This window comes from Lynx rufus, unplaced genomic scaffold, assembly GCF_022079265.1.
Source record: "Lynx rufus isolate CCGP_SWC_20201006 ecotype Redwood Valley unplaced genomic scaffold, mLynRuf1.p SCAF_4, whole genome shotgun sequence".
Lineage (NCBI taxonomy): Eukaryota > Metazoa > Chordata > Mammalia > Carnivora > Felidae > Lynx > Lynx rufus.
Genome location: NW_025814856.1, coordinates 6989230 through 7005273, shown reverse-complemented (window position 1 = coordinate 7005273; position 16044 = coordinate 6989230). Strand labels below are relative to the sequence as shown.

The window sequence follows — 16044 nt, the reverse complement described above, 5'->3', positions numbered from 1 at the left end:
CGTCCTTTGAGTGACAACTTTTTTTTAATCTTTTTTTTTTATTACATTTATATATTTTTGAGAGACAGAGACAGCGTGAATAGGGGAGGAGCAGAGAGGGAGACACAGAATCTGAAGCAGGCTCCAGGCTCCGAGGTGTCAGCACAGAGCCTGACATGGGGCTCGAGCTCACAAACTGCAAATTGCAAGATCATGACCTAGGCCGAAGTCGGATGCTCAACCGACTAAGCCATGCAGGCACCCCAAATTTCTTTTAATTTTTTACATTTATTTTTGAGACAGAGAGAGACAGAGCATGAACAGGGGAGGGGCAGAGAGAGAAGGAGACACAGAATCCGAAGCAGGCTCCAGGCTCTGAGCTGTCAGCACAGAGCCCAACGCGGGGCTCGAACTCACGGACTGTGAGATCATGGCCTGAGCGGAAGTCGGGTGCCTAACCGACTAAGCCACCCAGGCGCCCCTCTTTGAGTGACAACTTATTGGCAGAAAGGGGTGGGGCCTGTGGCGCCCAGAAGCGGCTTGAACTCTTGAGAGGCGGGCTGGGCCTTAGCCAATGGGCCGAGGGGGTGGAAAAGGAGGTGGGGCTTCTCCTGGCCAATCGGAGGGCGCGCCCTCGTTGCCGCTCTATGCCGCTCCGCCCAGGCTCGCTGGTCCCAGAAGGCGCCGGGTTTCCCAAGATGGCGGCCGACGTGTCCGTTACTCACCGGCCCCCGCTGAGCCCGGAGACTGGGGCCGAGGTTGAAGCTGACGATGTCGCGGAGCGCCGGGCACCCGAAGAAGAACTGCCGCCGCTAGATCCAGAGGAGATCCGGAAACGCCTAGAACATACCGAGCGCCAGTTCCGTAACCGCCGCAAGATACTGATCCGGGGCCTCCCGGGGGACGTGACCAACCAGGTATGGGGGGGGGGGGGAGCGTGGCGGGAAATACCACCGTGCGCGTGCGCGGGGGGAACCGGGCGACACCAACACTGGGCTCCGTTGAGGGGCGTCGGCGGGAGAGTCCAAGCGCGGGATCTGTGCGGGTTCGGGAGAAACCAAGAGCAGGATGGGGGGGCGGTGATGGAAGGAGAAACCAACTTTGGGGTGAGGGAGGACGTTGCTAGGGGCGACCACGGGCTTGGACGAAACCAAGTTATTTCAGGGGACAGGGAATGGAAGGGGGCGGGCAACTTTGGCCTTGTTGGGAATTGTGAATGGGCTGCTATAGTGGGGCCGTGGAAGTAGGGATGGCAGTTGGTCCTTCCTCTGATTGTGTTTTTCCCCACCCCCTCTACCTTGGGGTGGCGGGACCTCGTATCCAGAAGTTTCAGGGTTGGCTAGAGTAAGCCTTTCCGTAGCACGCGTTTATCGACTCCTCTGAGAGATCCGGAAGTTGTAGTAGTTTCTGGGGTCTTTTCTTCCCCAAAGCCCCTGGATTAATTTGGAAAAATAGAGACTCCTGTCCCCAGCTCAAAGACCTGCAGGAAAGGGGGGGGGGGCACTGTTCTTTGCCCCCCACCTCACACTAATCTGGCCCGAGGTGCCCTTCTTTTGGGGCCTACATGGGGCAGGGCTTCCCAGTGCTCTTTGGACCCAAGGAGATTGCATCTAGTCGGCCCTGCCCTGCCGCGCCGCAGTGGGATGGGTTCCTTCTCCCTGCTGCTGAAAAATCTCTGCTCTCTGACCCACCCGCACATCTGCCACTGACTCTCCGTGCCCGTAGGTAGGCACATGGCTGGTGGAGTCCCAGAAGGGAAGGGGTGTGACTTGGCGACAGACCTAGGTCAGGTGCCACTAAGCATGGTCTAGTTTTTTTCTAGAGCCGGTCCTCCTAGTGCTTACCGTCTCTCCGGTGAGAACACTTTATCTCCCGCGGGGTGCACAGTGTGTCTGGCATTAGCTGGCTCAGAGCTTGCCCTCAACGTTGGTTTGCAAGAAGGCCAGCCCTGTCAGCCCGAGGGAATTGGGAGGCAGGTGAAGCCATGCAGTGTGGGCTTATTAAGCACACAGGGTCCCCAGTCAGGTACCCCTGGGTGGCATTCCCTCTGCTGCCCTGACCAACTGCATGACTTTGGACATGTTCCTTCGCCTCTCTGAGCCTCAGTTTTTTTTTCATCTACAAAATGGGCTAATGCGTAATTTGTCCGGTTGTCGGAAAGAGTCAGACTTGCAAACTGAAGTTCACATGGGTTGAAATTATTTCCCTAAGGGGCATACCGCAGAGCTGGGTCTTGAACTCAGACCCAGCTTACTCTTCGGTGTGTTGTGTTAGTTCAAAGCTTGGAGTCTGCAGCTAGGCTCTGCATCCCAACTCTGCCAGGAGTGGCCTCAGCGTCCTTGGACAAGTAACTGCTTTGAGCCTGTTTCCTCCTTTGTAAAACGGGTCTGGTAATTGATCTGCCTTCTTAGCTGGTCCATGTGGAGGTGGCACTGGGTGGCTCCCTTCAGCCCCTGGTGACTCCGTATCCTTTGGCTTCTTTCTCCGCAGGAAGTGCACGACCTGCTCAGCGACTATGAGCTCAAGTACTGTTTTGTGGACAAATACAAAGGGACAGGTTTGTGGGGCGTGTGGGTTGGGCTAGTGGCAGGAGGTGACAGTCCCTCAAGCTGGGAGGGTCCAGGCCCAGTGCTTCCTCTCTTGAACTTCAGGCCCAACATTGTCCCCTAGGTCAGGGCAGGACAGACTGTTGTCCCAGTCTGTCTTTCATCCTGGGTACCCACTGTGGGGCAGCTTTGGTGTTCCTCCCCTGGGCTGCCCGACCTGGGCATTGGGCTCCCCACTTCCCGTGCCCATCCCCCCAGCCAGCCAGTCACCCAGGCCTGTCTGGTCTTCTCCTTCAAGCCCTCCAGAACAGTCGGTGCCCTTCCATCCCTCAGCTTCCTTCTGATCCGTACCTTCTCCATCTCTTCCAAACTGGCAGCTTCCCGCTGGCCTCTCTGCCTCCTTGACTTCAAGCCCCTGCTTGTCCTCCCCCAGTAGCCAGCTCTGATCTAGTTGCAAATCTGATCCAATCTGGTCCTAACCTTGATTATTCTTCTCTCTCCAAAACTCTCCGAGAGCCTTCTCCTGACTCTGCCTTGCAGGGATGTGCCCCAGCCTCACCAGCACCTCGGGTACCCATAAGGTTCCAGGCTTTTCACTCTCCCAGTGTTCTTTTTTTTTTTTTTTTTTAATGTTTATTTATTTTTGAGAGAGAGAGACAGAGTGTGAGTGGGGGAGGGACAGAGAGAGAGGGAGACAGAATCTGAAGCAGGCTCCAGGCTCTGAGCTGTCAACACAGAGCCTGACGAGGGGCTTGAACCCACGAGTCGTGAGATCATGACCTGAGCCAACGTCAGATGCCCAACTGACCTGAACCACCCAGGTTCCCCACCCTGTCCCAGTGTTCTTAGCTGTCCCTTCTGCCATCTTCACAGTGCCCTGAACACCACACCTGTCATGGCACTGTCACCCTGGACCATTGTCACTTTCTCACTCACCTGCCTCCCACACCGAGTGGTTGGTTCCCTGAGAACAAAGATGGGTCTTGTCAGCCTTGGCACCCCCCCACCCCCACCCCCACCCCTTGCATGGGAAGCTCTCTGTGGATGTCTCTGCCTTAAACCTTCCAGGGCCTTTTCTTGCAATCTATAAGATGGGTGAGAAGTAGCTGAGGACAAGTAACCCCTCGAGACTCACCTTGCAGCCTAGAGTAGTTAAGATCTTGGGCCCTGGAGACTAATAGACCTGGGTTCAAGTTCCGGTCTATCCTCACTCTGTGGCCACAGGCCAGTGATGTACCCTCCTGAGCCGCAGTTTTCTCACCAGCAGATTGGGCATGACCTGCTTGAGTTATTCATGAGGCCAAACACACTAGAATACCTAAAAAGCCTGACACCTAGTAGGTGCTTAGTAAAATATTGACAGGGACAATGAGTCAGAAGTATTTACTGGGCATCTAATATGAGGATGTGCGAGGCATTGAGGATCCAGAAGTTAAATGACACTTTCATTCATAAAGTCTTCCAACAATGAGTGTTGAATGTCCTGTGCTGGGCACTGGGTACATAGCTGTTAACCAAATGGAGACAGTCTAGTCTGTGAAAAAGGCTGTTATTCAAACCGCTGCAAACGTGGAGGTGAAATGACCATTGGACCAGAAACCGCAGAGCCCTGTGAGAGCACAGAGCTGGGATCTGAAACAGGAACAGTCAGGGTAGGCTTTGTGGGGGAAGTGATGTTTGCAGGCCGACTGTACGGTGGGTTGGAGTTAACCAGGTGAAGAATCCTGGAGGTCAGTGTTCCACGCTCAGGGAAAAGCCGGTGCAAAGGCCCGAGGCAGAGTGTGCGTGGCACAGTCCAGGAAGTAGCAGCAAGAGGTGGGAGAGGGCCAGCAAGGCCAGTGGGCCAGGCCACGCAGGAGCCACTGGCCCCTGCAGTGAGACACCCCTGGGCACCGGCGTGGCATTATCTGATTATCCTTTTGAAAAGTTCCCTGTGGCTGCCGGGTGGAGAGAGCAAACCAGGAGTGGCAGTGGGGGCTGAGGCTGTGGCGGGTGACAGGGGCCTGGATTCGAGAGGTGTTGGTGGCCTGGAAAGGTGGTGAGGGAGGGGTGCAGAGCAGGGTTCTGGGGTCTGCCTGCCTGGGTTCAAGTCCGGACCCCTTCACTCGGGCAGGAGGCGCTGCTCTGGGCCTCTTTTCTTGCTGGCGAGACGGTGGCGGGCAGGAGTACGTTATTCTTATTTCACGTGAAGACACGGAGACCCCAGAGCCATTCAGGGGCTGGAGCGGAAACCCCGGCCCCAGCGACCACATGCTTAAGCACTCCCGTGTGTCACCTGAGTTAGCAAGTTTTTAGGACCCAGCCAGGCCCGTAGTAGGCGAGCACTGCTGTGGGTTGGGAGCGCAGACGAGGGGCAGGAAGCAGGCCTCACGGAGGCAGGAGACGCCTGTAGCAGTCGTTAAGGCTGGCAACCGTCCCATCCGGCTGGTGCCTGAAATGTCCCGGTTGTTGGATACCCCAAAGTCACACGAGGAGGCTTAAAGGGAGGTGGCGGGCGGCCCCGGGGCGAAGGGTCGGCCTCCGCTGACCCCCGCCCTCCTCCCCCTCCCGCTGCAGCCTTCGTGACCCTGCTGAACGGGGAGCAGGCCGAGGCTGCCATCAGCGCCTTCCACCAGAGCCGCCTGCGGGAGCGGGAGCTGTCGGTGCAGCTGCAGCCCACGGACGCCCTGCTGTGCGTGGCCAACCTGCCCCCCAGCTTCACCCAGCAGCAGTTCGAGGAGCTGGTGCGGCCCTTCGGCAGCCTGGAGCGCTGCTTTCTGGTCTACAGCGAGCGCACCGGCCACTCCAAGGGCTACGGCTTCGCCGAGTACATGAAGAAGGACTCGGCCGCCCGTGCCAAGTCGGACCTGCTGGGCAAGCCGCTGGGCCCGCGCACCCTCTACGTGCACTGGACAGACGCGGGGCAGCTGACGCCCGTCCTGCTCCACTCCCGCTGCCTCTGTGTTGACCGCCTGCCCCCCGGCTTCAGCGATGTGGACGCCCTGCGTCGGGCGCTGTCGGCGGTCCACACGCCCACCTTCTGCCAGGTGAGCCCTGCGCCCAGTGCAGGGGCCAGCGCACCTCAGAGGGGCCCTTTGAAGTCACCTGCCTTTCCTAATCTCCCGGGTCCCTTTTAGTAAGACAGCGGCAGTGCCACTTTGAATGGGATTCTTGTTTGAAAAGCCACGTGGTATAGGGGGTGACAGCCCAGCTAGGAGCCAGATGGCTGGGGTTCAAATCCCTGTGAACCCTTTAGCGACTTGCTTAATCTCGGTGGCCTCGGTCCTCCGTATAACACGCAGGTGAGACCACCTTGGTGAAAGCTCAGTGCGAGGCTCGCTCGCCTCTCGCTCTCGTGTTGATCAGGTTTGTCGAGTGCCTGCTGGCTCCCAGGCCTGGCACGAAGGAGGCGGCTCAAGAGAAGCCCACGGTCCATGTAAGCCTTGAGGTCAGGAAGTTGGGTTTGGTTGGATTCCAGCCGTGCTCTGTGGCTCTGGGCAGTCACTCACTCACTCTGAGTCTTGGTTTCCCTCCTCCGCAAGAAAGGAGTCGATACTCACACATCACGTTGGCCAAATGGTCTCTGGTTCATTCGAGTCACATTTGTCATGCGCTTCTGTGTGTGCGGCACGAGCCCCGGGACAGGCACAGTGTGGGGAGAACGGGCCAGGCCCGGTTCTCAGCCGGCAGATAGTCTCGCCCGCAGACCCCCAGCAGGGACATTCCTTCAGCACCCACCGAGCACATTCCTTGGAATCCCCTCATCCTAATACAGCCCAGAGAAGCAGGTGATATCCCCATTTTCAGGGGGCGCAAAGAACTCAAGCGCCTTGCCGAGGGCTGGACAGCCAGGGCATGGCAGGGCCGGGATCGGAGTGCCGTGGCCTGACTCCAGAGCCCCAGGCCGGCGTGGTGGAGGCTGGTATATGGCTCTGACCCCGGTTCTGTGGCCCGGGTGCGTCCTGTTTCCCTTGTGTAAAGGGAGTGTTGGGCCTGGGGACCCCGACATCTTAGGAACCCCTCTCCTTGCTCCCTTTGCATTTGGTCATGCTGCTGTTTTCCGTTGGGGATCTGCTATGTGCTTGTCCCTGGGTAGGCCTCCTGCCGTGTGCTAGGCTCTCTGGTGGGGCTCAGGACAGATGACTTAGCTTGACAGCGACATCCTCTCTTGGAGGTAGGACAGCAGGGCCACGACCACCACCAAGTTCTCACTCTGAGCCTCAGGTTCCCCATCCGGAAATGGGGCTGACAGTGTTTTGTGATTGGGTTGTTGTGACTGGCTGTTTGTTCCTTCTTCCACTTACAGTAGGTGTCCTGGTTGAATGGAGGACAGGCCCAGGTGTCAGGCACGTTGCAGTTGGAGCCTTAATCTCCCTAGGTGGGAGCCACGAAGCCTTGGTTGCCCTCTGACCCCTCTCTCTATTCATCTGTGAGACAGGGCATGTCGTGAGAAGGTGTGCATCTGGGCCTTGGTCAGAGGTGAAGGTGGAGTGCTCAGTCGAGATGGGCTGATGGCTGGAGCCACCCTGTGCAGGCACTGAGCAGGTGCACACCTAGGGCACGACCTTTCTCTGTCACCGTGGAGCAGCTTCTTGAATCCCCACAACCACCCTTTGGGCTGGGTTCGTTTGCTGGCCCCACCTTGCAGATGAAGAAAACAAGGCCCAGGGATGGGCATGTGCAGTGATATGCCTGCCAGTAAGGTGGGCTGGGAGTCAAGGTCAGTCAGCTGACCCTGGGGGGTATGGGGAGCCCACATTCTTAAGGTGGTCACCCTCACCTCCCAGGAAGGCTGGATGCTGAACTGGGAGTTTGCTGTCCTGCTGGGGAGTGTCATTTTCAACATAACTGAGATGTTGAAAGGAAATCCCGTAGCTCACAGGCCAATTTACATCACATCTGATATGCTGATGCCATAGACATGAATAGAGCACGTATCGTAAGACCTTGGGTGTTGTAAGAAGCCTTTCCCGTTTTATTTTTTTTTTTGTGAATGGGCAGTCCAGTCTTGTTTTGAAACTCAGCACGTCCAGAAAGGTCACTGGCAAAGGCTCCCTCCGGCCCCACAGCGCCTTTGCCTGCAGCCCCTGCTCAAACCAGTTTGTTGTGTCTCCTTCCAGGGTGATTTTATCACGCATTTCAAGCAGATGTTCATATGCCCTTGCGTTCCCCTTTCCCTGACCCAGATACTGCCATGGCTGCTTTGGTTTGGTTCTTACACGCTTTCTTGGACACATTTTCGTGTTTAGGCATGAGAGCTTTCTCATTCCTGTTGAGGCTGCGATATTTTCCATTTCGTGGGTTCTGCCGTCCTCTGTGGATGGACGTTGTCTTGGTTCCAAACCACACTGTGCATCACTGGGGACCAGGAGGAGCATTGTTGGCTCCTTTTTTTAATGTTTACTTATTTTTGAGAGAGAGAGAGAGCATGAGCAGCAGAGGGGCAGAGAGAGAGAGGGAGACACAGAATCCAGAGCAGGCCCCAGGCTCTGAGCCGTCAGCACACAGCCCGACGCGGGGCTCGAACCCACAAACCGGGAGATCATGACCTGAGCCGAAATCGGACACTTAACCGACTGAGCCATCCAGGGACCCCAGCACCATTGGTTCTTAAATATCTTTTTTTTTAATTATTATTTTTTTTTATGTTTATTCATTTTTTTTTCAACTTTTTTTTATTTATTTTTGGGACAGAGAGAGACAGAGCATGAACAGGGGAGGGGCAGAGAGAGAGGGAGACACAGAATCGGAAACAGGCTCCAGGCTCCGAGCCATCAGCCCAGAGCCCGACGCGGGGCTCGAACTCACGGACCGCGAGATCGTGACCTGGCTGAAGTCGGACGCTTAACCGACTGCGCCACCCAGGCGCCCCTTATGTTTATTCATTTTTGAGAGAGAGAGAGACAGAGCATGAGCGGGAGAGGGGTTGAAAGAGAGAGGGAGACACAGAATCTGAAGCAAGCTCCAGGCTCCGAGCTGTCAGCACAGAGCCCGACGCGGGGCTCGAACTCATGAACCGTGAGATCATGACCTAAGCTGAAACCAAGAGTAGGACGCTTAACTGACTGAGCCCCCCAGGCGCCCTGAGCATCATTGGTTCTTGAGACCGCCATAGCCACAGTGAGGCGGGTAGTCTCCTTAAGGCCATCAGCCTGGCCTCATCTGATGCCGGCTCCAGCTCTGTGGCCTGAGCAAAAGGACTGCCCTTCTCTGAGCCTCAGTTTCCTCACCTGCTAAGTGGGCATGCTGACGGTGCCTGCCTCTGCAATGTGGTGAAACAGCTCCTGCAGCGCCCAGCCCATGGGCGTGCAAGGTCCCACTGGGTGTCCTTCCAGTATCTGCTTGCTCTGGGACACCACCAGCCCACGATTCCGGCACCCACAATGCCCTGAAAACCCAGAGGTTTGCTCCCTGAGTTGGTGACAGGCTCTGACCTGACCTGACAAGGGGCCATCTGTGGCCTTTATCTTTGTGCCTTGCTGCAGAGTTATCTGTGTGTCTGATTCATGGGAGCCTCGACCCCACTGGGGGAGTAGATACGTGATACGCAGCGCGGGCCGCATCCTTCTTTCTCCCAAACAGCGTTGATCCTGGAACACATCTGGCCCCAGGGTCTGGATCGGGGGCGGTGGGCCTGAAGTACCAAAGGGCCGCCGTCAAGGGAGGTGGAGGGGCCTCCCTCCCTCCCGGCCCTGCCAGCCTGGAACCCGAGCTTGGAGCCACCTGCCTCACCCCCAGGCTGTGTGTCCTTCCCGGTCCCGGCTGCCGTGTCTGAATTCAGCCTGAGGCTTGTGGTTGAGCAGCGCCTCGCAGCCACCCACCTCGTCTCCTGCCGGCGCGTCCTCTTCCCAGCTCTATAACCCGAGCGTGCCATCCTGCCTCCCCGAAGCTGCCTGTGCTTGGCAGCCCCCATCGGGGCCCCCAGGTGGCGCTGACGAGAGGCCCAGGGGGCTTGACCCATGCGAGGCCAGGTCCCAGCTTTGCCCTCCCACCAGCTGTGCGACCTTGGGCACGTCGACCTATTTGAACCTCAGTTGTCTCCTCTGAAAAGTGGGTAGGGTGCAGCCTCTTAGGGCCATTGAGAAGATTCCATGAGCCAGTGCGGGAGCAGGGTTCGGAAGAGGGTAGGACCAAGAACCCACCCCCTCTGGGGAGTTCGCCGTCATGATCCGGGTCTGGTCGCCGTGGTCACTCCGCGTGAGGGTGGCCACCGTCACTCGGGTGCTCACGTCTGCCTCCCCCCGCCCCACGCCCCGCCAGCTGGCATATGGGCAGGACGGGCAGCTGAAGGGCTTCGCCGTGCTGGAGTACGAGACGGCGGAGAAGGCTGAAGAGGCGCAGCAGCGGGCGGACGGCCTGGCGCTGGGGGGCAGCCACCTGCGAGTCTCCTTCTGTGCCCCGGGGCCCCCTGGCCGCAGCATGCTGGCTGCGCTCATCGCCGCCCAGGCCACGGTGAGTGTGTGCCTGGGACGGGTGCCCCCGGGGGGCGAGCCCTCCTCTCTGGGAAAGTCAGGGTGCCAGCTGGGCTCTGGGGGTGAGAGGGAGGGGCGAGCCGGCCTCCCCGTGGCCGGGTGGCGCCCTGAGCCGCTCTTCTGTTTCTCTCTGCAGGCCCTCAACCGGGGCAAAGGGCTCCTGCCCGAACCCAACATCCTGCAGCTGCTCAACAACCTGGGGCCCTCCGCCTCCCTCCAGCTGCTGCTGAACCCCCTGCTCCATGGCAACGCGGGGGGCAAGCAGGGTAAGGTGGGGCCGGGCAGAGTGGCGGCCGCGGTCCCCATCGCGCTCAGAACCCCAGCCTCCCCAGACCGTTCTCCCATCTGAGCTATAAGGGACTCGAACCCACAAGCAGGGGCTGGGGTGAGTGGCAGTCACCAGGGTGAGCTGGTGCCCTGAGCCCCTCACTGGGGCGAGTGAGGCAGGGTGGTGGGAAGGGGCCGGCCTCCCCACAGCAGACTCCCTTTCCTGGGCCCCTTTTTTGGGCACGTCAGTTGCTCTCTGGGAGCTTCGGGCCCCGGGTTGCGCCTAACCGGGGCAAAGGCTTCCATCTGTGGTCCGCTCTTCACTTCCCGGTCTCCCCCAGGCCTGTTGGGCGCACCTCCAGCCGTGCCGCTCCTCAGCGGGCCGGCCCTGTCCACGGCACTGCTGCAGCTCGCCCTGAAGACCCAGGGTCAGAAGGTAAGTGCGTGCCCGGCCCGGGGCCCCCGGGACCTCCTCGTCCACACGGACTCCCCAGCCCTTGTTTCTCCACTTCACGCCCTTCTCGCATCTGCCGGGGGGCTTGCCGTCGCCGGGGTGATGGGACATCTGGTCGTGTCTGTGGGGCTCAGTACGTGGCCTGGTCTGTCGCAGGCGCTCGGGACTCAGGAAGGGACTCAGTCTAGGGAGGAAAGTCCAGGCCTCGCGGGGGAGGAGTGCGGTCTCTCGCTCCCACCTCCTCAGCGCGCATACAGGGAGACCCGTACAGACCAAGGCACACACAGATAGGTATACCGCGCATAGAAATACATACGCCACGTCACCACTCTCTCGGTGCACGTACGCGGAGACCCGTACGCGGGAGGCATGCGCACACGCCTGCAAGGAGACCCGCCGCACACAGACACACGTGCCGCTGACCTGTCAGGGCCACGTCAGTGACACGGGTGTGTCTGACGGTAACTGACGGGATTAGGGAATTAGGGGCTCACCCTTGCGTGGCTGGTACACACACTGTGTTGGACACTGTGCTTCCGTAATAATCAGGGGGGCTGGGTGTGGGCAGTGTGCCTAGGAAGGACTGTCCTGTGTGGGGTGACAGGCCCTGACGCGTTGAGCATATGGTGCACGCCCCCTGGGGCTCCCCGGGGTCTCAGATGGGCCCTGGCAGACAGGAGGCCCTCCGTCCCCATGGGACAGCTGGATGGGTGATGGCTGAGATGTCGCAGACACTGGGGGACGCTGTGCGCGTCTGCCCGTGACCGGCCGTGACCTGCACTCTGGGTGTGCTGGGTGTTGTGACTGTTGAGACCCTGGGTGCCACCTGTCTGCTGCCCGGGCCACCCTGGTCCATCTCCAGCTGATTGTGCTCTGTCTCCAGAAGCCTGGGATCCTGGGAGACTCTCCCCTGGGCACCCTTCAGCCTGGGGCCCAGCCGGCCAACCCCCTCCTCGGAGAGCTGTCTGCAGGTAACACAGACCCCCGCCTCTCATCTTTCTGGGCCCCTTCCCACTTTCTCTTCCTGAGGCCCCTGTCCTCACTGGGCCTGGGAAAATGGCCTACTGTCTCTGGGTCTCAATAGTCCCATCCGTCCATTGGGCCCCCACCTCCCAGGGTGGCCGTGAGCATCCTGGGAGTTGATGTACTCAGAGGGGGCTGTTCATTGCCCAGCACGTACCTGCTGATCCTTGTCCAAGCTCAGGGCCCCGGGAAGACAGGTCTAGTGTGGTTGGACACCAACACCTCCTTCTCTCTGTAGGGGGGGCCCTGCCCCCGGAGCTGCCACCCCGGCGAGGGAAGCCACCACCTCTGCTGCCGCCACTGCTTGGCCCCTCTGGGGGTGACCGGGAAGCCATAGGTCTGGGTCCCCCAGCAGCCCAGCTCACTCCACCCCCTGCCCCGGTGGGCCTCCGAGGCACTGGCCTTAGAAGCCTCCAGAAAGACAGTGGGCCTCTGCCACCGCCCCCTGGGGTAAGGCTCCTCCCCACATCCAGTACCATTCCAGCCTCCCCCCCCCCCCCCCCCCCCGCAAGGTGCCGCCTGCCAGGGGCCCTCACGAACCCAGCCCTCCTGCTACAGGTCTCACTGCTGGGGGAACCCCCAAAGGACTTCCGGATCCCCCTGAATCCCTACCTGAACCTACACAGCCTACTCCCAGCCAGCAACCTGGCGGGTAAGGAGGCTCGGGGCTGGGGAGGCACAGGGAGAAGCCGCCGCCCAGCTGAGGGCCACCTGCCTCACCCCCCAGCCCCCGGAGGCGGTGGCGGAGGTGGTGGCAGCAGCAAAGCCTTCCAGCTCAAGTCCCGCCTGCTCAGCCCTCTCGCCAGCTCCCGCCTGCCCCCGGAACCAGGGCTGCCCGACAGCTATGGTTTCGACTACCCCTCGGTGAGTACCCGGCTCCCATGTGGTCTGCCCTCCCGAGGGCTGCTGCCGTGGCCCCTTGTCCCCTTGATAGCAAGTCATTCTCCAAACGAGTATTTCGCTAATACTGACTGCCCGGCAAGCACAAGGGAGACAGAGAAGAATGTGCCAGACACTGTCCCTGCCCTGAGTCTCCTGTCTGTCTGTCTCTGCCCACCAGACCTGGTTCCTGTCTGTCTTTTTCTCCCCAGAGACTTTAGGCTGCGCTTCCCCTTGGAGACCAGGATCAGTGTCTTGTCGGTCTCTGTCCTGCTCTCCCGTCCTTGATTCCTGTCTCTGTCACTGGAGAGCTGCTCCTTCTATGATTCCAACCTCCTCTAGCTCAGACGTTGCAGCCTGGCCACCTGTGTAACCCCTGTGTTACGTTACGTTTGGTCCACGTTGGGTTTTAAAAAATTTAACAGCTGAAATAAACGTCACTGCTGACATGTAGAAGAGTTCACACAACCCGGATCCCTCGCCGGCCTTGAAGAACTCCGAACACCTAGGTCCATGGGAGCCACATGCCTTCCCGGCAGCCATCTCTGGGGCCAGGGTGTCACCACTCCTGGCAATGGGGCACACTTTCTGTCTCACTGCAGCTGCCCCACCTGCAGTGGGAAGTTGCCCCCACACAGTAGAGCGTGCCCCCTCTTGGCGGGGGCACTTCCCCAGTAACAGCTGTGCTGTGGGATTCAGCCAGGGGTGAGGTTGGTGCAGACTCCAACCCAGCGTGCTTCTCCCACTTTCATTCAGGACGTGGGACCTCGGCGGCTCTTCTCCCACCCACGGGAGCCAGCTCTAGGGCCCCACGGACCCAGCCGACACAAAGTAAGAGCTGCCCTGTCCATCTCCCCTCCTGGGTGTATCAGTTAGCCTGTGCTGCCTAACAAGCGGCCCCACCACTTTGTGGCTTAGAACAGCAAACATTTTTTCTCACCATTCTTCCTGGTGTGTGTGGGGGGGGGGGGGGTCTCTGCAGTCACATGACGTGACAGTCACATGACAGCACAGCTGGGGCTCAGCAGTCTGCAGTGGTTTTAGCCACATACCGTGCAGCAGAGGCCTCAGCTGCAGCGATTTAGCTGCTGCACGTGGAGCCCATCCTCCAGCAGGCCACCCTGTGATGCTGTCCTGCGTGTGGTGGTGGTCCCGGGGTTCCCAAGAGGAAAGGAGGTTCCCAGAGGCAGGCCCCTCTGCCTTTACAGTCATGCTACCCTCCTGTTGGCCAAAGCTAGTCACGGGACAAGCCCAGTGTCATTTGGGAGGGTCTGCAAAAGGGGTTGGATTCTTCAATAATCTGTCTCACTCAGCCCGGCCCCCTCTCTGCAGATGTCACCCCCGCCCAGTGGTTTTGGTGAACGGAGCGGCGGGGGCGGCGGGGGGCCCCTCTCCCACTTCTATTCGGGCTCGCCCACTTCCTACTTCACCAGTGGCCTGCAGGCTGGCCTCAAGCAGAGCCACCTTAACAAGGTGAGGAGCCTCCCCAGCTGAGGACAGGTCCCCAGGGACAGGCAGGATGCGGGAGGCCCTGTGACCCTTGGTGCCTGGGCCAAGCCTGGGGTGGTGACAGAGCAGGGGTCAGCTTTGCTCAGGGCCGGCCTGAAACAGGCTGTGCTCCCCACACCTGTGTGGCTCGCACCTGGTATTGCCCAGCCTTCCTGGCCTCCTTTTACTCCCTCTCCAGTAGCCCACGGTGTGGGTGATGTTAGCCCCGGTTGACAGATGAAGAAACCGGCTCAGAGGAGAGAAGTAATCTCCCCCCCCCCCCCCCCCCCGTGTCCTAGCTAATGAGTGGGAGAGGCAGGATTTGAGCCCGAAACCCCTTGCCTTCACCCTGGGGGCTGCTTCCTCTCCCACTCCATCTCTCTCCCATGTCTCCCAGGCGGTCGGCTCCTCTCCACTGGGCTCTGGAGAAGGGCTCCTGGGCCTCGGCCCTGGGCCCAACGGCCACAGCCACCTGTTGAAGGTATGGAGCTGGGGAGGGGCAACGGGAGCACGCGGGGCTGGGGAGCGGTGGCCCCCAGATGGCCCCTGACGTGCCACCCCCTCCCCTCTGTCTCTAGACTCCGCTGGGTGGCCAGAAACGCAGCTTTGCCCACCTGCTGCCCTCGCCCGAGCCCAGTCCAGAAGGCAGCTACGTCGGCCAGCACTCCCAGGGCCTCGGCGGCCACTACGCAGACTCCTACCTGAAGCGCAAGAGGATTTTCTAAGGGGCCGGCGCCAGATGCTCAAGGGCCTGCACCAAATTGCTTTTGGGTTTTCTGGTGTTCTGTTTGTGTTTCCCTCTCCCCCTTGTCAGTAATAGAAAAATCTCTGAAAGACTTTGTTGACCAACCAGCCGGAGCCCAAGGAGTGTGGGGGAGTCTGGGGGCCAGCTCCCGGCACGGAAACTCTACAGCCTTAAGAGAGAGGGGCCCTGGCCAGCTCTCTCTCCCCTCCCCTGTATCCGCCTGTGTCTGTCTCTCTGGGAGTCCTCTCCTGCCTCGTCACTCCTGTATCTTGGCCTTTCGAGTGCCTTGGAGGTTCCCCTGGCCTCCCGTGAGGATCAGAGACTGTCCCCCTTTTTTAACTTTGACGATTGACTTTTGTTTCCTTTTCTAATTTGTATTATTTTTTAAACAATCCAGGACGACCCCCAGCTCTGATTCCTTCAAGGTCCAGCCTGTCTGGGCCTTCATTCCACACTTTCGGTTTGAAATGGCTCAGCCCTTTTCCTGTCCTGTCTGCTGCAGGCATGGATGTGCCCTGCCCCTGCCCGCCCACTCTGGCCTGTATTCCAGCTCGGGGTCCCCAGCCTCCTGCCACAGTTCCCTCACCTTCTGATGCCTTAAAGCCGGGTCCCAGGCCCTGTGGTCAGAGCCTCTTAGATGCCGAGCTCCGGAAGCTTGACTCAGGACCAAATGGCTCTGGCCTGGGGATTGGGCCCCTCTACCCAGAGTCCCCACTCTGGGGACAGTAAAAGGCCAAAGCCTTGGTTTTGGCAAACCCAACTCATCATCCCTCCTGCCCAGGCCTAGGTGCAGAGACGGGTTTTCTCTGCCAGCTCAAACCAGTCCTGCTGTCAGTCTGTGGGAGTGGGGTATTGTGCATCTCACTGAGCCTCTGCTGTCTCCCCCCACCCCACCCCCCCATGTTGAAGATGAGCTCCACCTCTCCATCCCCAGGCTAGATCACCTGGAGCTGGCCTCCTGGCCTCCTATGGGCCCAGTGGGAGTCCAGCAACTTCAGGCGGATAAGCTCTGCCCTTGCCCAGCAGCAGGACCTTTGGGCCTGAGGAGAGCCTGGGCCCCTCCCCCTGGCCGGCTGGGCCACCAGCTTCTCTCCCCGGACTCTTGGGGGGGTCCACATCCACTCCAGGGGGGTGTCGTCTCCCCAGTCCTCTCTCACAGACTTTCCTTTGCTGAATTAAAGTTTGTAAGTAAATGGTTTTAAAGAAAGCAGA

The 16044-nt window shown here is 59.5% G+C and overlaps 1 protein-coding gene across 2 annotated transcripts; it reads left to right on the top strand.

The window, feature by feature from the left end:
• The first annotated feature begins 437 nt into the window (after positions 1-437).
• RAVER1 (ribonucleoprotein, PTB binding 1) lies at positions 438-16035 on the top strand. 2 transcript variants are annotated; one of them, XM_047095476.1, is made up of 14 exons: positions 438-896; positions 2470-2536; positions 5082-5551; positions 9765-9956; positions 10113-10242; positions 10585-10679; positions 11581-11668; positions 11959-12170; positions 12279-12372; positions 12448-12584; positions 13356-13430; positions 13932-14072; positions 14485-14568; positions 14666-16035. In XM_047095476.1, the coding sequence occupies exons 1-14, from the start codon at positions 627-629 to the stop codon at positions 14810-14812; spliced, it is 2202 nt and encodes a 733-aa protein (XP_046951432.1). In that variant the 5' UTR covers positions 438-626; the 3' UTR covers positions 14813-16035. The 2 variants fall into 2 exon arrangements, with proteins under 2 accessions (XP_046951432.1, XP_046951431.1); XM_047095475.1 differs by having other exon boundaries at positions 440-896; positions 12279-12584.
• Positions 16036-16044: the final 9 nt, after the last annotated feature.